Source organism: Silurus meridionalis, chromosome 26, assembly GCF_014805685.1.
Source record: "Silurus meridionalis isolate SWU-2019-XX chromosome 26, ASM1480568v1, whole genome shotgun sequence".
Classification (NCBI taxonomy): Eukaryota; Metazoa; Chordata; class Actinopteri; order Siluriformes; family Siluridae; genus Silurus; species Silurus meridionalis.
This window is the reverse complement of record NC_060909.1, coordinates 6,136,292-6,162,272: the sequence shown is the minus strand read 5'-3', so window position 1 is coordinate 6,162,272 and position 25,981 is coordinate 6,136,292. Positions and strand designations below refer to the sequence as shown.

The 25,981-nt window shown below is 38.8% G+C and overlaps 1 protein-coding gene across 2 annotated transcripts in view; it reads right to left on the bottom strand.

Moving 5' to 3' along the window:
• Positions 1-1,684: 1,684 nt before the first annotated feature.
• pias1a (protein inhibitor of activated STAT, 1a) overlaps positions 1,685-25,981 on the bottom strand; it is a 58,217-nt gene continuing 33,920 nt past the window's right edge. For both annotated transcript variants that reach the window (XM_046840515.1, XM_046840516.1), the window contains exons 3-14: positions 17,334-17,418; positions 16,845-16,892; positions 15,963-16,053; positions 15,654-15,788; positions 13,804-13,909; positions 8,416-8,488; positions 7,760-7,921; positions 7,265-7,395; positions 4,916-5,102; positions 3,823-3,962; positions 3,340-3,380; positions 1,685-3,238 (exon numbers count right to left, since the gene is read on the bottom strand). In XM_046840515.1, coding sequence (XP_046696471.1) covers positions 2,969-3,238; positions 3,340-3,380; positions 3,823-3,962; positions 4,916-5,102; positions 7,265-7,395; positions 7,760-7,921; positions 8,416-8,488; positions 13,804-13,909; positions 15,654-15,788; positions 15,963-16,053; positions 16,845-16,892; positions 17,334-17,418 — 1,469 coding nt within the window. In that variant the 3' untranslated portion in view covers positions 1,685-2,968. The remainder of the gene's footprint in view (positions 3,239-3,339; positions 3,381-3,822; positions 3,963-4,915; positions 5,103-7,264; positions 7,396-7,759; positions 7,922-8,415; positions 8,489-13,803; positions 13,910-15,653; positions 15,789-15,962; positions 16,054-16,844; positions 16,893-17,333; positions 17,419-25,981) is intronic.

Genomic DNA, 25,981 nt, shown 5'->3' with positions numbered 1-25,981 from the left:
GTCCCTAAATAAACAAGTAACATTTATTAAGTAAACAATTTCTTCCAATGCATGTAATAAATATTTTTTTTTCCCTTAGTACTTTATACAAACTGACATTGTTCTACTATACAATATTTCTTCCACATCTCCTTTTAAAAAGCTGTTTCTCTTATCGGACATGCCACAGACAGAGGAAGTGAAGTTTAAGGCAGTGAGCGCAGATGTCAGCTTTTATGAAATGAAAAAAATATATCAAATCAAGTCGCAATCGACGTCGACTTCATAGCAGGGTTTTTTTTGTATGCGAGGGGGAGGGGGGTGGGATTCAACGAGATGTTTCTGTGGGTAGGAATACAAACATCACAGAAATCAATAATCATTTGTGTTCTACATCAAATCAAATCAAACACACGCACAACTTCCCAGTCAATTATTACAAAACACTCACAGCAAGTTGACGGATGAAGCGTTGAGATTTTGTGGTTGAGCAAATTTCTTTTATGAATAAGATCGGCTATCCGTACAGAATAATGAATCGAAAAAAAAAAATGGTCGAACAACCATATGGATGTTAATGATATGTTTATAGTCTGGCGTTGAACTGAAAACGGACAATGTTAGTTTGACGGTGGAGGCGTGATCCACAGCATCGCCTACCGAGATGTAAAATATGACCTGACGTTTGGTCTTTAACACTGTAAGAGAGCACGTAATCTAAATACAAATCTAAAACATAACGCAAGACTCGAAAGCACACGAGGCTGCGATCGTCTGTTCGTCTATAATACAAAATAAAGCTTATGTTCGTGTGAACGAATGCAGTGTTTTTCCGCGAGGGAATCACTTCTCCCCTTCCTAAATGGAACAAGTGGGATTAGGAAAATGTAGGTCAGTCATGACATTACACGTTAAACCGTGTGATGAACACCTTCTCTCCCGGGCAGCTGAGCGGCGCGGAGATAATGGGTGCCGAAAGGTATTTGTTGCGTACGTTGTCGAGCGTAACGAAAAACTATTTCTTGAGGTCATAGCGTGATAAAAGAACAGAAAAATACTGTTTTGAAATGAAAACCGTCAGTCAACATGGATACATGGCTGAATAAAGAGAAGACCATCATTATCTCAACTAGAAAGTAAATCAGGGGTTGGGATAAGATCGTAAGCAACAGCAAGGCTTGTACACACACACACACACACACACACACACACACACACACTTGTTGATATATGCCGAATGATCTCAAGTCAAACAAGGTACATTTAACCTTCACCTTTAAATGAACCTTTTTTATTTAAATATATATAACTATTTTTTTAAATAAATATATTGTTCTTTAACAGGAAGTGTAAAAGGTCCTGAACATTCAAGCCACAATTCGAGACGTCATCTCATTTACCGGTTATGTCTCGGAAATGTTTTCTCTGGATCTTCCTGTACTTTTCTGATCTACTCTGTATAAATTATGGAAAGAGATGAGCAAGTGATGCGAGCAAACAGAAATCGAATCGACGTCGCCGAAGTATACGTATTTGCTCACTAAAGCCTCACGATGCCAGTGCAGCTGTCACCTCAGTGTAACAGATCTGCATAGGAACAATACACACCCATTTAATAGAAACACAACGCTGCAGGTGGACATCACAACGCTTGTACGATCACCCGAATCGTTTGCACGTCTAGGAGCTTTTGTTGATGATGTTGATAAAGTTATACGAAAAAAAAAGGCCCACAAGGTACACGAAATGTTACTGTTTCTATCCTCAAAGTGTAGGGGGTTATTAGAGTGTATATTGCTATGTTTATGAACAACAAAGCTTAAATAAAATTCCCAATTTTAGCCTCAGTTGGGTGAGTTGGAGGTTTCTGTGTTATTACGAGCAGATTTATTCCGGACACAAATTTCTACGCAATTTGTTCGATTCCAAGGTCATGAGATGAAGGAGCAGAGTTTATTATAAGGCTGTATATAAAGCTTCTCACATAGATAGGAGTTCACTGACACACACACACACACACACACACACACACACACACACACACAAATCAGCAGAGTGAAACAGAACTGTGTGTGTTAGACAGAAATGTGGCAAATTTTGCATTAGAAATAGTTCAAAATGCAGAAAGAAAGAAAGAAAGAAAGAAAGAAAGAAAGAAAGAAAGAAAGAAAGAAAACAGAAAGCAAGAAAGAAAGATTTTCTGTGGCATCGCTTTTGGCATTGTGCAAAAAAAGTGGTCTGAAATATAAAAAGTGATTTAGCACAAACTACACAGATGACAGTACAATCAGAGCGACGGGGGTCTGCTCTTAATTATAAATAAATGTAATATAATTACGAAGAGGAGAAAGAAAAAAAAAAAAGCGATGGCAGGAGACGGCACATTCCTGAAGATAAAGAAATGCTTAACAGTTCACATACTTCATATAATTTAAAAGTATTACAAAACCATCTGCAAGCTGAGAAACACTGGCAGCACTACAGAAGCGTGTCTCTGTCCATCTGGAGTGTCCATGTGGACGGGGGACAGGCAAACACGCCGCGATGTCCCTGTGTAGGAGGGGAACACCTTTGACGTGGAATCAGAAAAGACACTAAATATAATGTAGCAAAAGACCAATAAAGATATAAAATATTATAACAGTATAATCAGGGGGGGTGGGGGGTGGGGGACAAGACAGTCTCTGATGAAAAGAAAAAAAAAAAGTCTCTTTTTTTTTTTTTCCATGGAAGAAAACCAAACCTTTAGTTATTTCGCATAATAGGAAACAAAAGTCTTTCGAGTTTATATATATACAAAAAGTAAAACTGAAAATATATTTGTTCTCTGTACATAGCAAACGTTCATCGTTTAGGAAAAAAAACACAAAAAAAACCTCAACACCTCGATTTCTTCTTTTCTGGCTTCTTCTTTACTTTTTTTTCTTTTTTTTTTGCTTTTCTCCCAACACCAAATGTATGGAGTCTGTTCTGAGCGGGACACTGCGGATCAGTCTAGAGAGATGATGTCAGGGATGGAGCTGTAGATATCTGATCCGGAGCGGGGGATTGTGGGTAGGCTGCTGCTGCTGGAGCTGTTGCTGTTGCTGCGATTGACGTTCAGAGCGGCGTGAACCGCGCTGGCGCTGCTACTCACCGGTGTTCCAGGAGGGTCCAGGAAGAGCTGAGAGGAGCTGTACGGCAGGAAACGGTTCAACAGGAGGTCAGGATCCTCGGGGGCTGAGGCGGCCGCCGCTGCCGCCATCACCATATTATAGTGCTGGAAAGAAAAAAAAAACAAGAGTAGGAAAAAAATTTACTTTTTTTTTTTTCTTGTTTCAGCGAAGTAATATCAATCTTTCGGAAAATGATCAGTCTTACCTGATGATTCTCGCCTTGTAAAAACGAGAAAAAGTTCAGATCTGTTGAGAAATGAAAACATGATATGTTAGGTGGACAAAAGTACAAACTGTACTGTGAACTGAACTGTGAATATATTCTAAATTCGAAGTTAAATATTTAGAATTCAAAGCACCTTTTTGTTACTTAATTGTAAAATCAGCTTTAAAAAACTAAATGCTTTTAAAAAAAAAAAGCTTTTAAATGGCATCTATTTGCTTTGACTTTTGCCACATGCTACAAAAGGTTTTCATTGCCAAAGAAATAGTTTTTCAAAGCGACTGATTAAATAATGACTAATTTCGTTTTTCATCTTTACATATTTAAATAAAGTGAATGCAATGAGGATGCAAACAGTGAATCTGTCTAAAAAAAAAAAAAAATAGTGTATTCTTACTTCCATACAAATGTGTGTGTGTGTGTGTGTGTGTGTGTGTGTGTGTGTGTGTGTGTGAGAATACGCACCTGAGAGATCGCTGGGTGTAGGATAATAGTGGCGGTAATCCTGTATTAGCGGTGGAGGAGGGGGGATGTAGTTGGTCTCCACTTGTGGCATGCTGGGGGTTCGACTCGCAGGAGACGCCTGAGTACACAAATTCAACACTCTACAAACACACACACACACACACACACACACACACACACACACACACACACACACACACACACACAATGTAAATTAAAAACCCAAACCATATCAAATCACATTAACAGCATTTTTCCTAGTTGTATTAAAATGCACTTAGATTTAAACTTTATAATTAAAAAATTAAATAAAAAGTGTAGGAAAAATGTCCAAAGTTAAATTACAGAGAGATTGCATGCATATTATCTCCATGACTATCTGACCATTGCGTTACAAATCGGTACATGATGAACGAAAACGTTGTTGAAAGTCATACTGTTCAAGGCACAAACATAAGCATCTATCATAAAGATATGATGATATGCAAGGAAAAATAATAAGTCACAGAAACTAGGTAATTTACTCCTGATAGATTAACTAACGCGGTGATTTGGAATGTTACCTGTCATTGCCCCGCATTTATTCTGAAAGAATTTTATTCAATTATACTAATTTCCCCCTTACTGAGGATGGCAACCTGACTTAGGGTCAGGAAGGGGAAACAGTAAAACTAGCTGTGTGTAGAGAAACAACTGTGTCAACATGATTCAGTTCTACTTCATAGACCCTGAATTCTTGAGGTCTCCAATAACCAGTGACATCGGTATTAAAGAAACTGGCACTGAAACTCCACAAAGTGTGAGGTAACTACTGCTTTGATGAACTGATAAAGTTCAGTACTATTGTACAAGGTGTGTTATGCTTGTTTTTTTAATTCAGTATCAGTAAAATCGGTCAACCTCTACTTAGTACAAGACTAATTTAACGAAACAGTTGTTAGGATTGAAGTTAAATATAATTTTTTTCTGATCTTAATCTTTTCTGATCTTAATCTTAAATAATCTTAAATAATCTTCCTCACTGTCATATCAATAACAAAAAGCCAGAACGGCTGACCCACTGAGTATATCTCACAAAACCACTGCAACTCACCCCTTGTTCATCTGTGGTGATACTGGTGAGAGAGAGGGGCAGTTTCCCTTTACAGGAGGTTCTTCCTCCTCCTCCTCCTCCTCAGAAGAGCTGTCCAGAGTCAGGTCGATCACCTCCACTTTCTTACTGCCACTGCCGTTTGTGTGAGAACTGGATTTCTGCTCGGGTGCTGATGGTTGACACCCACCTGGCGAAGGGGATGCACAAAAAATAAAAGGCTGAGCAGGAGGACAAATGAAGACAAAATAAATTTCTATAACTCTACTGCACTGTGAAACAGACTAATGAAGCAAGAGCTGAGATGAGATTTATCAGCAGCCTGGTTACCTCATGATTCTCTCTCTCTCTCTCTCTCTCTCTCTCTCTCTCTCTCACACACACACACACACACACACACACACACACACACACACACACACACACACACACACACACACACACACACACAGTCATTTCAGGAGCCAATTTTTGTCTTTAATGAAAGTGATATTTAATAAATTAATTAATTAGAAAGTTTGACATTCATTTCAGCATAGCCGACTTTTTCATATTCCCGCAGCTCATTGACTTTCCAACGTTACGACTTTAAAGCTAAATTAGTTCGGCTCTGTGAGGAAAAAAACTATAAAACTAAACTAAGAAGAGAGAACAAAACAGACAATGCATCCAAAAGGGCTGTCATCCGATTAACATATTTCATCATGATTAATTAACTCGTAATTAATCACAAATAAATCGCACATTTTTATCTGTTCTAAATGTACCTTCAATTAATACTTTTACTCAACATAGAGCATGTAAACAAAATATTCTTGTAAATGTTTTATAGAAATTGTGGTGTTGTAAATTAGGTAAATCATCAGAACACCAAACGGAACTTGTGTTATGTTTCCACACGGATGGTTTTAATTGCCGGATGAGCGCAACATGGTGAATTTTGGTGCTCGATTTCAAACTTGCTGCATCAGCAAAACAAATGTTTAGGTTATTATTATTAATTTATAATTTTTTTTTTTTTATACCTGAGGAAGAAAGGACATCGTGAATAAATGTGTGTTACGTTCAAGGTTTCAATTTCGCCTCTTTTATATATTTTTAAAAAATCCCCTAGTTGTCGCCTAGCCATCACAATTTGGTCGCTGTCAAACTCGCTCAAATAACTACACTTGCCCATTTTTCCTGCTTCTAACACGTCAACTTTGAGGACAAAATGTTCACTTGCTGCCTGAAAAATTCCACCCACTAGTGCCACAGGTGCCATGATGATGGGATAATCTTATTTACTTCACTAGGCATAATGTTATACCTGGTCGGTGTATAAATATGTGTGTGTGTGTGTGTGTGTGTGTGTGTGTGTGTGTGTGTGTGTGTGTGTGTGTGTGTGTGTGTGTGTGTGTGTGTGTGTGTGTGTGTGTGTGTGTGTGTGTGTGTGTGTGTGTGTGTGTGTGTTGTTTTAAATGTCTTTAGTTGAGATTAACTAAGACAAATACAAATAGAAAAGTGCAAGTATTTGCATTTAAAATGTTATTTCTGAAACTAAAAACAATATATACAGGGCTGCAACGATTATTTTGATAATCGATTAATCAGACGATAATTTCCTCTTCGATTAATCTGAACTTTTTTTAAATTCAATAAATTTTTTTATTGAATTTTTTTATCGGTTAGTTGTTACAACTCTAAAATATATATAATTTTTTTTTTTAATCAAAATAAAATACGATGTTTTTATTTAGAGTGCACAAGTGTAAATATTTGTCTGGGAGAATACACATCTAACAACTTATCTGGAAGTCAGTGTGTATTTTTTATATAATCTTATAGACAGATGCACAGAATGAACAGAATGTCACAGTTTCCCCAAATAATTTAGGTCATTGATTTGTGAGAAAATATTAATGTTGCAATAAAAGAAGCAAACACAGTATTTGAAATGATTTAACATAAAAACCTTCAAATAAGCAAACAAACAAACTTTCTGCCTGCACCCTTAAGCACAATGTGCACTTCGAAATTCAGCTGAAAATGATTAACGCTCCTTCATAAGTTAAATATAATGGAGATAATGAAATAGATGAGGGAAGTCTGAACACAATCCAAGCACTGAGGTAATCAGTTTAAGTCCTGGAATTTCAAAATAATCATCCGATCAATAACAGAGAATGTGATCTGCTAAACCAGAACCAAGAGTAATATCAAATCATTTAGACAAAAATATAAGCAATTTATTCATGAATAATGACAAACCCATTCCTCTGAGACTGGCTCATCTGTTGTATTTATTGTGTCTTATTTGTGTGTACACAACAATTTTAGAAAGAATTTGTTAGAAGGAGAAAACAAAGTTACCCTCGACGCCGTTGTATGTAGCAGAAACCTCCTGCACTTCCTTTTTCGACCTCATGGGGGCCCAAGTGCCATCTTCCTTAAACTGAATCTCATCACAGTCTACACAGCTGTTCAGGATCTCCATAAACAACCTACGCGTATACACACGTATACACACGTACACACACGTACACACACGTACACACACGTACACACACGTACACACACGTACACACACACACACACACACACACACACACATTAAAGACAGGTTATGAATGCTTATATATACTGCTGGGATACAACAGATAAAATGTGATCGATATTATTATAAAATATTTGTCAAGAAAGCGTTTAGTTTCTCCCTTTTTTTTGTATTATGACCTATAATTTGATTGTCATTTTGCTTTGCAGATGATGAAATAAATAAGTCCTTGCGATAAGTCACTTGTAGTCTTGTAGACAGTGTCCTTGATAATGAACGTTTGGAAGCGCAGGTGTGGTGCGTAGACGAACCCGTCGATGATGAGGTGTTCGTATGGTGCTTTCTTGTCACAGACGGGACACACCCAGGTGGGCTTCTTTTCGTTCATTTGGATGTAGAGTGTGGCATCGAAGCACTGCAGGTGGGTACACGTCAACGATCTGCACGGGATCATTAGCCGCATCTTTCCCAGCTGCGCGTGCAGACATGGAGGCAAAACACACATCCCGCATGGAAAAAGATAAACATGTGCATGCATAGACACACACAGACTCACATTTGCAGACAAACCAAGCAAAAGATAGATCAGTTCTGCATGAAACACACACCCACTATTGGAAAAGAGAAAAGAGGAGGATCTGAGACTTTTTTTTTTTTTGCCTGAATGTAAAATCGTTTATGGATCTCAGTTACATACAGTTTTCAAACAGCATGTTATAATGAACTAAAGGCAAACCAGGATTTTTAAACCGGTGGTGTGAAATTTAAACCCTCAGGCCTGATAAAGTTCTGGCCTGTAATGCTGCAAGCCCGGACTTGTAAAGTACCTATTAGAAGGGTGTATAACACAACATTCATGATGTGCATGTGTGTGCACATGTGTGTGTGTGTGTGTGTGTGTGTGTGTGTGTGTGTGTGTGTGTGTGTGTGTGTGTGTGTGTGAGAGAGAGAGAGAGTGAGAACCTACGGACAGAGTAACGACACTCGCAAACTGGTGGTGGCAATTTCACTGTCCGGATCTGCAGTTAGCTTTTCTTTAACTGTGGAATATAAGAAAGAATTATAGAAAGAATTAGAAACGTTAAGACATTTATTGTTATAATAGCCTGCACTTTTCTGGTAAGATGTTCCACTAGGTTTTGTGCTCATTCAGTCACAAGAGTGTTAGTAAAGTACAGATGTAGGTGAGGTAATGAGGCCTGGGGTGCAGTCAGCATTCACATTAATCCCAAAAGTGTTCAGTAGGGTTGGAGCTCTATAGCAGGCCACTCAAGATCTTCCTCTCCAAATCATATTTTCATGGGCATGTTCATCCTGAAACAGGTTTGGGCTACGTTATCCAAAGACAAAAGATCTAATTGTGTGGCTGGAAAAGTCAGGTATATATATATATATATATATATATATATATATATATATATATATATATATATATATATATATATATATATATAATAAGCAGCCAGAGGTGATGGCGTATTGAGAATATTAAAGAATATGCTTTTGGTATTACTATGTAGTAGGAGTGCAACGGTAAATAAATGACACGGTTTTCAAGTCACGCTTCATTTCGATTTCGGGACAATTACGGGGGAAGAAAAGCAAAACACAACATTGCTTGTCGTTTCTTTTTTTTTATTTATTTATTACCGTTGTTTATTATTAACATTTGCGAACATTAATAATTTACTTTTTTTTTTTTTTTTTTTAAACAATTTTAAATACAATGGCTTCTTGGTTTAAAAAAACCTATAAAAAATAAAATAAAATAAATCATATTAATGCGATACTTTTTTATTATATTGATTAAATGTACCCATATCGCTAGACAATTTGTACTGCATATGTGAGGAAACCACATGACTTCCCGTCACTGCCAAAATGTTACGACAGTTTAACGATATGTATATATACTCAATTTAATCAGAATAATAAAAAAAGTGAATTGCATTCATTTGATTTATTCTATTTTATTATTATATATTTTATTTTTGTGAATGTGAGGCAGAGACTAAACAAACTTGCGGTCCGACACGTAATATGCTCGTGAGGGAACTTAGATTTGAACTATGTTCCGCATTTAAAACAGGAATTGCTTTCGGTATACATACACGGTATTCCATATACCCCTATTATGTAGTATTTTTTTCCTTTATTTTCTCTCTTTAAGACAAAAGACGTAGCCTCACGTCACCACCATAACACATTGCATTGCTAACGAATAACTGCGCAGTATTTTTAACTCATTGTCACAATAACATATAAATAATTCAGTGCTTAAAAAAAAAATTATTCTATTATTCCTATACAAACTGAGATGCTTCTCATCCCGTCTCATAGTGATTTATCTCAATATAAGCTTAAGTTTTGTAAGGTCAGGGGTAAACTAGGTCAAATCTGGGTTTGATTTCACTTTAATTACAGCTGCAAGGCATAAGATTCAAAGCAGAACAACCCAACCCCTGTATATATCTCTCTCTGTCTATCTCTATCTTTCTCTCAAACAGTGTGATATCATTTTTTGGTTCGTCATCTGTATCCAATAAACTGTGTACATTCAGTAAGTTCTCACTGCATTGTGAGTAAAGCTGAGTGAGTTGTTATTAGAGTTGTATAGAAAAGAACAGTACAGGAGCTTTGGAAATCTTGGGCTTTGGATAACGTGAAGCACCTTCACGTCTTTCCCACATCCTAGAGAGTTGCAGTGTGGAGAAGCCCTGAAAAGGTTTACCGCCCAGGATGTTACAAGCATAGGGGCGGATCAGTGATGGTTTGGCCTGCAACATCATGACATTTCCACGGTCTGCTACTTGCTCCAAATGGGCAGATCACTACTAAGTACTACTGGAATATTCTGGAGGACGATGGTTTAAACATTGTACCCTGAAAGTGGTGGTGTGTAATGGATGGTAATGAACCACTGCACAGTAAGAGTGGGGGGGTGGGGGAACGGTAGACGTATTCAGGACTTTCGGTACAGTGCACATGTGTACCGAATGCCCTCACAAACATATTATGTGGCGGACCGCAAGTTTGTTTAGTCCCGCCACACACTCGCAAAAATATTATATATAAAATAATGAAAAAATGTATATAATAAATGAATGAATGCAATACACTTTTTTAAATATATTGATTAAATTGAGCATATAATCATATCACTAGACTGTCGTCAATACATTGACAGGAAGTCATAAATCTTGCGTATGTGCAGAACAAAATCCCTCATGCACAGTACAAATCGTGTTTCTGGTACGGATCGATTAGCGCAGTCAATTTAATCAATATACTGTATTCAAAAAATTTATTGCATTCATTTGATTTATTCTATTTTAATATTTTTTTATTTTAAAGCAAGAAGGCATTTCATTTTAAAACGGTTTAAAAAAAATTTGATGTTCACAAATGTTAATACAGGATTTCTGCAGGTTTCACCGAATCCTTTTTTAGACCTTTTTAAGACCGTTAAGAAAGAAATTAAGGACCCAGATAATGACATCAAAAACACACACAAATACGTTGTTAGCAACTGCCCTTAACCAAGCCCTAATTTTTTTTTCCAAACCAAGTATTGCTAAACTTGCACTTTCCCATATAAATAAAATTAGTTTTATGTCTGTGGTACAAACCAAAAGAGATTCACACCAATAAGAAAAATTACTGACTGTTGCATGTTGGTCTGATTTGTAGTTGTAATACAGCGAAATTATATTTGGACAATCAAAAGAAAGAAATACAATACCACAAAAACAAACATGGACATGGAAAATTAAGACTTCATTAAAATTATTATATTAATTATAAGACCTAGAACCGTGAATTTAAGATTTTTTAAGTCCTAAAATATATATTTTTTTAATTTGAGACTTTTTAAGACCCCACAGAAACCCTGTAATAGTAATTAACAGCGTAAAAAAAATTTAAATACATTTTTTTTTTTAAAAGACAAAAAAATTTATGTTTTGTATTTCTTTCCCATAACTGTTCCAAAATTGAACCTAAACGTGACTTAAAAACCGAGGCACGTCCCGAACCTTGAATTTTGTGTCCCGTTACACACCTAATACACAGCAACACTTGACAAAGTGGTTGGATGAAAATGGAAGTGCAGTTGAAAATCTCCCATGGTCTGCACTGTCACCAGATCTGAATATTATTGAGCAGCTTTGGAGTGTTTTAATGGAGCGAGTCAGGAGATGTTCTCCTCCACCTGCTTTATGTAGTGACCTGGCCACTGTTCTGCAAGAGGAATGGTTCAAAATCCCTCTGCCCACCGTGTTAAACTTCAGTCCCAAGATGAACTGATGCTGCACTGGCCACAAATAGAGGTTTTACACAAGACTATTAAATTAGTGTTTCCAAAAACAGGTGTTTCAGGTTCGTTGTCCAACCCCTTGAACCGAACCACCACTGAATAGACTATATAAATAAATAAATGCCTCAAATTTGTGTGTGAAAATGGTTATGTAGATGATTAAATTTTTCCTACATCTGTAGTTAATATGTAATTACTATAAAAAATTATTTTGCTATCTTTGCCTCTGTTTCTCTAAAAAGGTTTCTCTCCAAATGTAAGCAAAGATTGAAAAAACTGAGTTGACTATGAGCAGTGTGACATGACCTAACACCATGTCCATATCATAAACGTGCATAAGCGCCCAGATGGGAGATCGAGCTAGTTTGAGTTGCGTATACTTCACTTCTATCCTCAGCCACAATAGCAGAATCGCGCTAACGCATCATTAATCAGCGTCTCATGGCAGTGTGGTAATAAATTAGATGAGAATGCTATTTTGTAGACCTACCAAAAGCCCAGGTGCTATTAGTCTAGGATTTACAACCTGCTGCGGCAATTACAGAAGCATTCTTTTAGCTCTAACAAGGCACCTTTATAGGCTGCTGCATGCAATATGTGGCCATCTGAGCGTTTCAAGGACTGAATAACATATCAAATCTGTTCAATTTGTTTGTGCAGACCATAATAAAGGTATATATATATATATATATATATATATATATATATATATATATATATATATATATATATATATATATATTAAAACACCAGTAAATTCTTTAATATGATTGGATGGAAGGTGTTGACTAATTTACATTGGGGATCTTATGGTAGTGAAAGCTCTAATTTGCTTGCTCTAATATATGTTTCTATGGCAACCACTAAACTCACAGAGACTTTGTGGAGGATGGAGTGTGTGGAGATTGTCATTATTCAGCCACAAGGGCATTAGGAAAGTCCCCTGTAGGGTGAGGAGGCCTGGGGTGCAGTCAGTGCTTCAACCCATTCACTAGGGCCGAGTGAACACCTCTACAGCAGACCACTCGAGATCTTCCAGGCCAAATGATGCAAACCATATCTTCAGGAAACCCCTCGATATATCCATAGGGGCATCCTATTTTGGGGAGCAACCAGATGTGGCAGGAAAAAAAAAAAACAGGTGTCCCAATATGGTGTGGTCAAACATCAACAAGCACTTGTTATGGCAAAGTTTTTGAGCGCCGGTCGGCTTGAGTTTTTTCCGGTGTGTTCCGCACCGATGGCTCTAGTCGGACCGCGTCAGCAGTTTTTGGAGCTCGTCGGAAAAAAGCAGAACTCCGATTGGCTATTCAGCTTAGTGAATGAGCACACACGAGGAAAAAAAAACTGACGAAAGCAAACAGCGAAAAAAAGCAAAAAGAGGGAGTCAAGACATCGAAGACCAGCTTATCAACATGGTCCACCATATTTGTTTCTTTCTTTCTTCATCCACAAGAAGAAGCCTAAGGGTTGACAACGTTTGTATCGTTTGCAACTCAGAAGAGATGATTGGGGAAAAAAAGCTACCTGAATTGCGGCAGGTGTAAATGCTGCTTGCTTTATATATTTACAGTTCTGGCTCTTGTGGCTTCCTTGTTTGGATGCGAATACAAACTACTAAGAAAGTGATGATCTCTTGAGCAAGCGCAGAACGTACGCGCTAACCGGCCATCAGCTGTAGTCCATCTGGTGTGTTCTAGTGTAACTTTTTTTTGCACTGATGCACGAGCAAAAAATACATTCAGGGGGCCAGAGGTTCTGGTACGAGTATCAGTGGCAATAGTTATGTCACTCCCTGACCGTCTGTTTATATGCATCGATTGTTTGATGCAGCAATGCTTTAGCCTTAATGCAGCAGAGCCCAGAAAAGTGCAGCAGAGCTTATTGATTTTAATGCTGAAAGACACCAGATTACACCTTCCAGGTAATTATCTGGTTTAAAATAAAATCTTCAAACTACTATACCAGATGCCCTTGAGATGCCCTAGAATTTGGGCACTGCAGCTCTACTTAATGTTGAATTAAGGCTGATTTTCTTACTGAGAGCTCGGGAGTGGTCTGGGTTTCTGATGCCCTTGGCACGGAGTCTCTGTAACAGTGCTGTCGATGACTGCTGCTTCACCAGATACACGGCCATGGAGTAACACTGTGAAACACACACAGGAATATGCATGTATGACCAAGTCCACAAAATGTGACTAATGTTTTTTTCAAAGCCATAATCTTAAACATTTAAAGTCATTTGCTGGGACTGAAACAATAAAACTCGGAGTGCATCCTTATAATCTCAGCATGTGCCGTGTAGAAGTGATGGTAATGAGATGATTTCTCTTTTGTATCATGTATTCTAGAATCTCATTTAGTAGCTACAGTCATTTAGAAACCAGCTAGGTCATAACCACAACAGTCATAATTCACGAGGCAGCGACTCGAGAATGCACACTATGGAATGAACTAATTGCTTTACCGCGATATACAGGGCTCTAGGGGTCAAAGTGAGATTTTCATGCACGGCTTGTTTTTTCACTCTCGTTATACTAAAAAAGAAAAAAAAAAGTCTCGGGCGTTATTTCACTCTACAGGAATGTTGCATGCATGTTCAGACTCATTCTGTAATAAACATCAGTGGTATGGGTATCGTCCCTTATTAAAACAAAGAGTTCGAGCAGGTTGTTGAGGATGAGGGGTGAGAAAATGAAGACATCATGTGGATGAATTAATCTGCAAGAATCAAAGAAACATTTGAAGAATAATATTAGGGACAAATATCTATTGTAGGGACAGAATCCAACCCTAAATGCACAGGTAATGTTGAGTAATTGGCTGCAAATCCGTTAAATTGTTATTAAATGCATTTTTTTTTACATAGTGGATTTTTTTTAAACATGGCAACAAACTATCTTTTCGAAATCCACTGATTCATGGTTTCGTTCGGCAGCAATTTTGGTACTTAAACAAACTGATTATTTCGGATCAGATCAGAGCGCGGCAGAGATTATTTTATTGCTCATAAAAAAAGTATGCCTAAATAACTAAATACCTCTTGATGCTGTTACATCATAAATCAAGTCTTGCTTAGCTCAGTACATTTCTGAAAAAAATAAGTGCATCATGGCCATACATGCCTTTAAATTCACTCACAGTTTCATTTCAATTATTGTGTATTAAAGTACTGAGGCAAAGCACAAAGAAACGCTTACTGTCTAATCACATAAATATCAAGCAGATTAGTGGAATTGTGGGTTAAAGAATTGGGGTTATAGAAATAATGAACACTATGGCAGCTGCAAAACATCTGGCCTGCACCTGAAACACACACTCAGTGTCTCTACGGGACAGTACACAGTCTCTAACACTCTCAGTGTCTCTACAGGACAGTACACAGTCTCTCACACTTTCAGTGTCTCTACGGGACAGTACACAGTCTCTAACACTCTCAGTGTCTACAGGACAGGACACAGTCTCTAACACTCTCAGTGTCTCTACAGGACAGTACACAGTCTCTAACACTCTCAGTGTCTCTACAGGACAGTACACAGTCTCTCACACTCTCAGTGTCTCTACGGGACAGTACACAGTCACTAACACTCTCAGTGTCTACAGGACAGGACACAGTCTCTAACACTCTCAGTGTCTCTACAGGACAGGACACAGTCTATAACACTCTCAGTGTCTCTACAGGACAGGACACAGTCTGTAACACTCTCAGTGTCTCTACGGGACAGTACACAGTCTCTAACACTCTCAGTGTCTCTACAGGACAGGACACAGTCTGTAACACTCTCAGTGTCTCTAATGGACAGTACACATTCTCTAACACACTCAGTGTCTCTAAATGACAGTACACAGTCTCTAGCAGTCTCTAAAATCAAATCGGATTAAAGCCTCACCCTTCCGATCTCTGATGTCCAGGACACTACAATTGTGTTGGGAACAGTAGTGGACAGTCTGACCAGTGAGGTAATATTGATGGGTCTGCTGGGACGCTTTGGTTCAACTCCATTTTTGGTAGGAGGAAGGTACCCCTGAGGACAAACACACACACACACACACACACACACAAACAGAATGTGTACCAAATACACATTATTTAATTGAAAATCTTTTTCCTACTAATGAATCAGTTCCTAAATAAGATATGATTTGTAAAAACATGCAGTGTTCACAATGTTTATGCATGGATTATCCTTGTTTCTTACCGGAAGATTGCATGGTTTCCCATTGACTTTTACGCAGAGGTTAGGAGGAAAGTGGTCTTCTTGTGGACAGCTGGTTTCTGATAAACAAAACCTATGAGAAGAAGACAAGAACTATTATTATTATTACTATTATTATTAGTGGTGGACAAAGTACAAATGTACTTAAGTTAAAGTAGAGGTGCACAAGGTAAAATTAGACTCCAGTAAAAGGGCTCTGTTTAAACTTTCACTTGAGTAAAAGTACAAAAGTGTTTGCCTTCAAATGTACTTAAGTATCCAAAGTACTATGAAATATTACAGCTATAATTTTCCTATTATCATTTTGTCACAAGACTCTTCGCTTAATCAACTCAGTCTAATGATTCTCTTAGCACTATATCTATTAATAGAATGATATTAATAATTCAAACACTGATCGACATCAATTGAAATCATCAGGAGCCCAAAACCTTCTTTTCACATACTTAATAAAAATCGTGTGAATGAGGCCACAGGTGTTGTGGCGAGTTCGAGTCGGAAGTTTCTTCCATTATTTATATTATTATGTTCTGCTTGCTGTTGAACTGACGCTGAACTGTATGTTGGTGATCAGTAGATACACCAAGCGGCAATCAAAACAAGTTCAAAACAGAGCGTGCGCTCGACCCTGATTGGTGGATTGCTGCGTGTTTTTATCCGCTCAAGAACGACTGATTTTGTGAAATGCAGTTAAGTAAAAAGTAACAAAGTTCACTTTGAAATGTAGTGAAGTTAAAATCTCGCCAAATGGAAATACTTCAGTAAACAGATTACATTTACTTCCTTACTATCCACCCATGATTATTAAACAATATACCTGCTTTCTGCATTTAGCCTTTGATATGAAAAATGCAGTTTACTTACCTTAACTGTACTTGTACCATGAAGTCACATTTGGTCCCCGAGATGTCCCTTGGGGACACAAAAATATCTTAATTAATAATATTCCAATTTACAGATGGCTAGGTTTATTTGCAAAGGAGTATGTTTCTGATACAAATGTTAAACTACACAGTCTCCAAGATCATTAGATCCACATAAGAAAAGCTGCATCTTCCTGCAACCTCACAAACTCCTGAGAATGTCACAAATTCTTCCAACTACATTCTACAGCATAATCAGAAACAGTGTGATGAAACTGCAAAACACACATTATTTAATAATATGATAGTATATACAGTAAATAAATGCATTTCTCATCACCCATAAATCAGAGACAATACATTCCCAGAGAGCAATGAAAATAAAACACTTCAATAAAAATACAAGACAGGCACCCGTGTAGCCAAACAACACGCGTGCAGAAAATCCTATTTTCGCCGCAGCAACCCATTATAATAACGTGCAACTTACATAGAGCTGCTGATCTGTTGGACTTGCTGTGGTGTTAATGCAAAAGCAAAACACGTTTCCTGAAAGCGCTGACTGCTGTCTGAAGCTGAGAGAAAGAAAAAGAGACGAAGATACGTTAGCATTTTCAAATCATATAAACAAAGTAAAAAAGACAGTGTATTAAAAAAAAAAAAAAAAGTGTGTGTAGCACAGTAATGGTTCTACTGGCTTTATTTTCCATGGGTGGTATTTAAACAGGGATGACAACACTGATCTAGTGGTGAATCCATTCTCTGTTTAGCACACACTAGTAATACCTAGTGCTTTGACCCCTTCTTCTAAAATGTTCCCCATTTCTAACCAAAACTATGCTTTACAACAACACTGGAAAGGTGATCTCTCTAAAGGTATGCACGTGCACTTCCAGAAAATACTCACGCCAAAGCCCCGGCTATGATTTCCACTGGTTTGAGGATGAAAAGAACAAACAGAGTTCTGACAAACGATGTGCACGTCTGGTATTTGTTATTGCATCTTCAAATGCTTATTACAGTAGAATGAATAAACGCTCTGCACTGTGACATGTTTGAAAAGTGTCGGTGTAGGAGTATTCAGATCCTTTCTTGTATAAACAGGGCCGTCGCTTTCCATCTGCTCACTTAAGAAGAAATATTGTACGTTTTTAATATTCTTAGCGCGAATCAAAGAGAAGCCAATACCGAGGGCCCTTATTAACAGCCGTCGTGAGTCATACTGCCGTTGCAGCCCTACTTTGAACTGGAGATTAATAATTCATGTAAGCTTCAGCAAAAGTATGCCCAGGTCTCTTGCAAAAAAAGTGCTGGAGAACGTTCCTACAGGGTTCTCCAGGCTGTCGGACGAGACGTTTTTGTTATTAGAATCTGCCTAAATTTATTACGGTTATAAATATTCTTTAGGGTCTATAAGGGCGACTGAGCACAAAGAATTTGCCATAAGGAACAATCAGAATACAAGCTGTATTAATACGACTCAAATTTGCTTAGAAACGCAACAAACGATGCATGCAGGGCAAAAAAATGAGGTTGTGAACCATTAATCATACAGCTACAAAAAGGCCAAGCAAATTCTGGAGGCAAAAAATAGCAACCCCTGCTTATAACATTGTAAAGCTCTGCAATGCCAGAAGCTAAGCAAAGAAAACACTTCCCTCAGGAGGCCGTTCTTCAAGCACAGCTACATGCATCAACCTATGTGTCTACGATAATATCGTAATTGTTTAAACCATGTGTGATTCGACATTAGAGGTCGACCGATTGATCGGCCTGAATTGTGGGATTTTGAATTAATGGGCATCGGACGATTGTGCTGCAAAATGGTCTGAGGCGCACCTGACAGCGAATCGTGCGCGTCCATTCTGCGCTTGCGTGAGGGAACGTAATTCTCTCATACCAGCAGGTGGCAGTAGTCTGTAATCGGCATCCAATCAGGAATATCGAAAGAGCTTTGTCTGCTTAGTTACAAAGACAAAGCAAAAAGTACAACGAGCGTGTTACGATTATGCTGAAGAGCCAATTATATTTCTTATATAATTCGTTAGTGAAATATGATGCTATTTTTGAAGAGAGAATGAAAATAACTTTTGGAGAGAGATCGCGACTTCTTGAAATTGTATTGTTAATCAGTCTAATCATTCAGCTGTAGTTTAGGCTACAGGCAGGCACGGGGACCCACACCTGGTAATAAGTGCACTGATTGGAGACGCTTGTGTTGTTCAAAAAAGGTTTCATTCAAGCAATTTCCTTTTATTATTAATTAACTGTTAGATGAAAATCTGCATCATATATCAGCCATCAGCTGCCCTGATTTCTAAATCTCGGCATCAGCCAGAGGAAAAACCCATATCGGTCGACCTCTATTTGACATTAATCTAATACATCTTAAAAACCCCGAAGAAAACACACCTAGAGTGTGAACGCATACATTACGTGATGAAGTCTATTAGATTAAACTGGTGCACCTGCGAATGTAAAGCGTGTTCTCTCACTGCGTGATACGATCTATTAAAATGCATTGAGAATGATCACAAAATTCAAGCTATAGGTTCAGAAAGTGCGTTTCATATGGTTAATTAATATCACACAGAAACTGACGTTTTTTTCCCTGCAAAAATCAGCATGGTCACAAATGCTATACTGATATAAGAAAAGAAATGAATATTAAGAGCCTCACGTTTTAGACACCACAAAAATGATTCCAAACAAAGCTGTTTTGTGTCTCTGAGCAATAGAGAGTGAGACATTGCGATTGAACTGAATTATTTAAAAGAGTGATTCGTTCAATCGCAACAACTCACTTATTAAAAGTTACCTTCACATGTAAAGTATCTGCGATGCAAAGATGAATTGTGTTGATGCTGATTTCATTTGCTTCGTTACAGTCAAAATGTTTTATTATTCTAATTGCCTGATTACAAGAATTTGACTCCGAGATGATGCGCGCACACACACACAAAAAAGGTTTATAAAGGGAAAAAAAAGCACAATAAAACAAAGCAAAAAATCGTCTCATTATCGTTAGCGATAAAATCCCTCCCTAAAAATATAGACACACTGATTGATACCTTATTGTCACTGAGGGACTGTTTAGGAACACATCAGCTGAAATATTGGTGGTTTTACAGTACGAGGGGGTGTTCCAGTCAAACCGGGACTTTTAATTGTACAGGTATAAAAAATTATGCTAGCTTAGCGGTACTACATGCAGTAGTTAGTGGCTAATGTTTCCTATGACTGATAGGTGGCGCACATGTCGTGGGTAGGACCATAATTAAAATAGCAGCCAACAGTGTTAGTGCATGGGACGGCGTGTGGAAGACTTCCAGCACAGTATGATGATGAGACGCTCAGCCGCAGTAATGAAAGGAGTAAATGTCCGTAAGTGCCGATCCTGGTTGTAGTGGTTCCGTATTGATGAAGCGAAGCAGGTGGTCCTCGGATGGTCCAGGCGTCTTTCTATGCCGAATTTTTCCGGGCATTAAACGTTTGGATATGTGTATAAATGCAGCAGGGGAGCATGTAAAAAATAAAAGCAGTTTTCACTCTTTCCTTTGTTTTATAAACTCAAAAGTCCCAGTTTGACTTGAACAGCCCTCGTATACGGTAATGTTTTATGCTCTGCTGCGTATTTCCCGAACTAATTCCAGGGTCACGATCACGGTCAAACTTTAAATCCTTGTTCAATACGAGGCCAATTTTGCTGGAGCTCCGACAGCCAAGTGCTAGAATTATAAATATGTTGTTGCTGACATTTGTTCTGTGCTTTTTGCTTGTTTTTTCCCCTTTACAGTTATTATTAATATCATTTTTATATCTTATTCTTTAATATCAACAAGCTTTAGAATCTCAGCCGCAGCTGGATCGTGTCGATGACCTTGATCTGAATTAAATTGTAAATGGAGACGAGGATATGAGAAAGCGAAGGAACAGAAGGCTGAGAGAGTGAGAAAGGAATGAGTGAGGGGAGGAGAGATGAAATAAAGATGTGATTCTGAGCAAATGGTAGAAAAAGCGAGTGCAACTGGTTAAAAGAGCACGGGAGGGCGATAGAGAGAGTGTGCATGTGAGGAATATGGGAGTAGAGTGACAGAGAGAGAGAGAGAGAGAGAGAGAGAGAGAGAGCAAAAGAGAGAGAGAGAGAGTGTCTTCTGCAAACTATGCTTAGCCTTCCTGGAAAGCTGATCATGTGACCACAGAATCTTTCACACAATACACTAATCAAACACAAACAAATCAGTGTTCGAATGATGAATGTGAAAAGTGTACACATGCGCACACACACACACACACACACACACACACACCTGCTGTTTTTGTGTGTAAATAAACAATGCAATCTATACAGCTGAGAGCTGCTGTAGATAGAAGCAGACTAAAATATCTAGATCCAGTGCAACCTCTATTCTTTCTTTCTCTCTCTCTCTCTCTCTCTCTCTCTTTCTTTCAGATACACACACGAAGACGTACAAATGTGCACAAGTTGTCTCCGACTAAACTTCACAACAGTGATTCTTATTTATGTGTGTGCAATGAGGGGAGAGATGGGAGGGGGAGAGGGGGCAGAGGGAAGAGAGAGAGATAAAGAGAGAGAAATATCAGGGGGCAGGAGAAAGGTTATGGAAGAGAGAAAGAGAGAGAGAGAGAGAGAGAGAGAGAGAGAGAGAGAGGGAGCAGGAGGAAGATAGAGAGTAAGAGAGTAAGAGGAGAGAGAAGGGAGAAGTAAAGGGGAGAAACAGAGGGAAGGAGAGAGGAGGAGAAGGAGGGGAGGGAAAAAGGAGAAGGAGAGAAGAAGAGGGAAAGGGTTAGAGAGAGAGAGAGAGAGAGAGAGAGAGAGAGAGAGAGAGAGAGAGAGAGAGAGAGAAGGAGGGAGGGAGGGAGCTGCCATGTCTCCCAGGTGTTGTTATGACGGTAATTACTGTTTATTTGCATATTCACCAAGGCCCACTAATGAAAGGGCAAAATATGTACACACACATGCATGTGCACACACACACACACATGTACACACACACATGCACAACTACGTCCACACACACACACACAGAATTTCCTATCATTGCCTACTCCCTGTCATTCTATGTACCCCTTCATGTGTCACGGGTACAAATTAATGAACCTGCAGAAGAGGCTCGACAACACATAATTACACTGATATGCATTCTCTCATGAGGAAAGAGAGGGAGAAGAAGAAGGAAGAGGGGGGGGGGGGGGTGCAAAAAGAGAGAGGGAGAGAGAAACATTTTCTGTAGTAACATGTCACTACCTGAGAAACAGCAGGTGGAATCTTCACTATTCCCTCACATTTTTTTGGTACTTCTCGTTATTGTGATTACGTTCAGTGATGATGTTGCCAAACATTTCCCCATTAACCCTCAGACCCTCACATCAATAAGCAAAAGACAGGAAAAGCGAAGTTTTGAACACATCTGCATCGCTAAAGACGGATTTATTAATATTTCATTATTAGTGGATGCGCTAGACGTTTATTATTTAGAAAGTGGGCAATTATTGGTCGGCAACATTTTATACGTAGGTTGATTTCTCGTCGCTGAACTGTTTCTTGAGCGCGCTCTTTCAGCACCGCTGCTGCTACATGAATACGACGTAACACTACAGAAACCGAGGCGTGTCCTGAGAATACAGATTTACATGGCAGAGGTAGAGCTGCACCTTCCTGGAGACAGAACAGGAAAAAAGAACGTCTGGTTTAATTGAATCTTTTTCTCTATTTTTTTTGTTTTCCATACAAAGGCCTGTTTCTGAAAGGGTCATGCATCAGAAATCAGAAGGCACTGAAGTAAATGTATGATTTGCTGTCTGTCTGAACTGAAATCCGATCGTAATAGCGGTGAATTGCATTGTAATTGTAGCTGCTTCGAAAGTATCTTTAATGTATCGTGTTGCTGTATATACATCGGCATGCGAATCGCATCCACACCTTTTATGGAGATGTGCATCCCTATAAGAAAGGGATTGAAAGAGAAGGAGAAGCGATATGAAGAAGAGAAACGGAACAGTGAGAAAAGCGGAAGACAGGAAGTCAGAGAGGAAGATGAAATGAGTGGAGAAAAACAGAAGGATATAAATAGGAACTGGGGAAAGAAGAATGAAAAAGATTTTGGGAGAAAGAACAAGAGACAGAAAGCACACTATGGCGTGTTTTCTCTCTCTCTCTCTTTCTCTCTCTCTCTGAGCTAGAGTTATAAATAGCCGTGCAGTCTCTGCCATCTGATGTGTTATTACAATGGATGCAGGGTTGAAGCGGAGGCCGCGTGTGTTTCACTCGAAACCTGAAAGAAACCAGAGGACCTCTTCATCTCGTCTACGTTGGTCTCATTTCTTTATAACGTGTGATCCTGCCTGTATTGAAGCTCGTTATCTTTGTATCGTTGAAGATAGAAAGAGAAAAAGAACTTCTAGCTCTGTTTTGCTGCGCGTTGCGACGCCTCTGTTTCTCATCATGCTGTCCAGAGAACGCAATGAATTCAGTGCAAACAGAAGAAATAAACAGTTTGGGAGGCTTTTTCATTTCAGCCCCTCTATTTTTTTGTGTGCTTGTGTGTGTGTGTGTGTGTGTGTGTGTGTGTGTGTGTGTGTGTGTGTGTGTGTGTGTGTGTGTGTGTGTGTGCTGCAGAGGTCAGTGTGTTTATGGCATGGTACAATGCAGATTATGATGTCAGAGTTAATCACTATTTTTATGTGAATAGAGATTACTTGTGGCTGAGTTGATAAGAGGCGACTCTGTGTGTGTGTGTGTGTGTGTGTGTAGGGTAAAGCAGTGTACAGTGTATTTAGCACAGCGTGTGCATATGGGAGGAGGCTGTAATGAATAACATCTAGTAGTTCAACAACTTTGTTAGATTATTTTAATGTTGTGCATCCAAACTTTCCTTTACTGAGATGATAGGCAAAGAGGACATGCATCCTTTACTAAGATTAAACAACAGAGAGGACACGTCTTCTTTACTGAGACTAACAGGCAGAGAGGACACACCTCCTTTACTGAGACTAATAGGCAGAGAGGACACGCCTCCTTTACTGAGACAAACAGACAGAGAGGACACGCCTCCTTTACTGAGACTGACAGGCAGAGAGGCACGCCTCCTTTCCTGAGACTGACAGGCAGAGAGGACACACCTCCTTTACTGAGACTAACAGACAGAGAGGACACGCCTCCTTTACTGAGACTGTCAGGCAGAGAGGACACGCCTCCTTTACTGAGACTAACAGGCAGAGAGGACACACCTTCTTTACTGAGACTAACAGGCAGAGGACACACCTCCTGTACAGAGACGGACAGGCAGAGAGGACGCGTGTCGTTTACTGAGGCTTACAGACAGAGAGGACACCACTTTTACCGATATTAACAGGCAGAGGACACGCCTCCTTCACTGAGACTGACAGTACTTTGGAACACTACCTTCACTCGGGCTGATCATGGATTGAGATCTGATTAGCCAAATGCAAAACCATTCTCTGTTTACACATGACGAGTAACAGTGTTCCTGTCTGTATTATTCATAATAAAAAAAGTCAAGAAACAAGAAAGAAAGAAAGAAGGAAGAACTTTCTGGCGCAGCACATTTACATTTACATTTACATTTGCGGCATTTGGCAGACGCCCTTATCCAGAGCGACTTACAACTGAGCAGGGGATGGTTTTAGGGCTTTTGCTCAAGGGCCCAGCAGTGGCAGCTTGGTGGTGGTGGGATTTGAACCTGTGATCTTCTGATCCAAAGCCCAATGCCTTAACCACTGAGCTACCACCTCCACATCTATAAATGCATCAATGCCAGAATTCATGAAAAGGTCTGAACACGAACAAGCCTCGTGTTTCATATCAGCGTACAAGCATGAAATTATTGATCCTGTCTGCAAGTTCATATCACTTAAGAACAAGATGTTCAATTAGGGAAGCGTCCCCGCAGTAGCCTTCCCTTTTCCTGGGTAAACAACCCTGAAAACTGGGAAAATGAGTGATATACGCCTGGTGTGCTATTAGCTTTAATGAGAACAAAATAATGAGCATAAAATAATCAGAGTAAGATTCACCACGCCGTGCCAAAATTATACAGCGAGAGAGAAGCAAGAGCGACAGCAAGAGATACGAAGGTGTGAGTGGGGTATAACAGGAAGGAAATATGTTGCAATCCAGCGAAAGATAAAGTATGATTCAGTTACAGCGGTCAGACAAGTCATTTTTGGGTATTCCTTTTTAGCAGACAATTTATACTCATTTAATGGGAATGCATGTGTTTTCCTACACATATTCGTAAAAATTAGGGGTCGACTGATTAATCAGCGCAGATAGTTGATTGCTGCGAATATTGGCTCCATACTGATAGCTTTCCGGGTTGCATCCGTTGCTGGAGCGGCTAAGAAGGTCCGCTGTCATTACGAGAATGGCCTTTAGAGGCAAATCACTGACATGCTGTTTGTTTTTAGACAAGACTGCATGCTGCACAGAGAGGGACACATTTATTATTTATCATTTTATATGTATTTATTTTTATTTAGCAAACTAGCTTTTAGTAATGCAGCAAAATCAGTTGACCTCCATCAATAATCTAATCCAGTGATTTTCAACCCCTGTCTGAGGCAATACGATGAAAGTTATCTTTGAATGGACTTTTAATGGGGATGTGACTGCACCAACTGCTATCCTTGGTGTGTGAGAAAAAGCTATCCAACAGTACCCAAGCAAGCATTGCGTGTGTATACACAAATTGAGATTCAAATACCGTTATATATACAGCGTTAAGTCTACAGCGTGTCATTTTTTTTTTTTTTTTTATATTTGGTTGGCGGTGGGCCGTGGGATTTTTTTGGGGATGTAAAAAAATGTCCCTTGCTTTAATAAACACTGATCTAATCCACATGACTCCTTTTTTCACACATATCTGCACGTGTCAGCAAATTTTTATCACAGTGCAGAAGGGGATAATGATATAATAAAATGCCTGCTCAGATCTGTTTTGCATACACAAGAATAAGGCTAAAAAATAAAAAAATAAACTCCAACGGTGTCACCGAAACATGCGAGAAGAGGTATTACGAGCGAGCTGTAATCATAGCAGAGCAAAAAACCTTCTTCTGTTTCTCGATCTCCACAGTAAAAACACATCGGTGAAG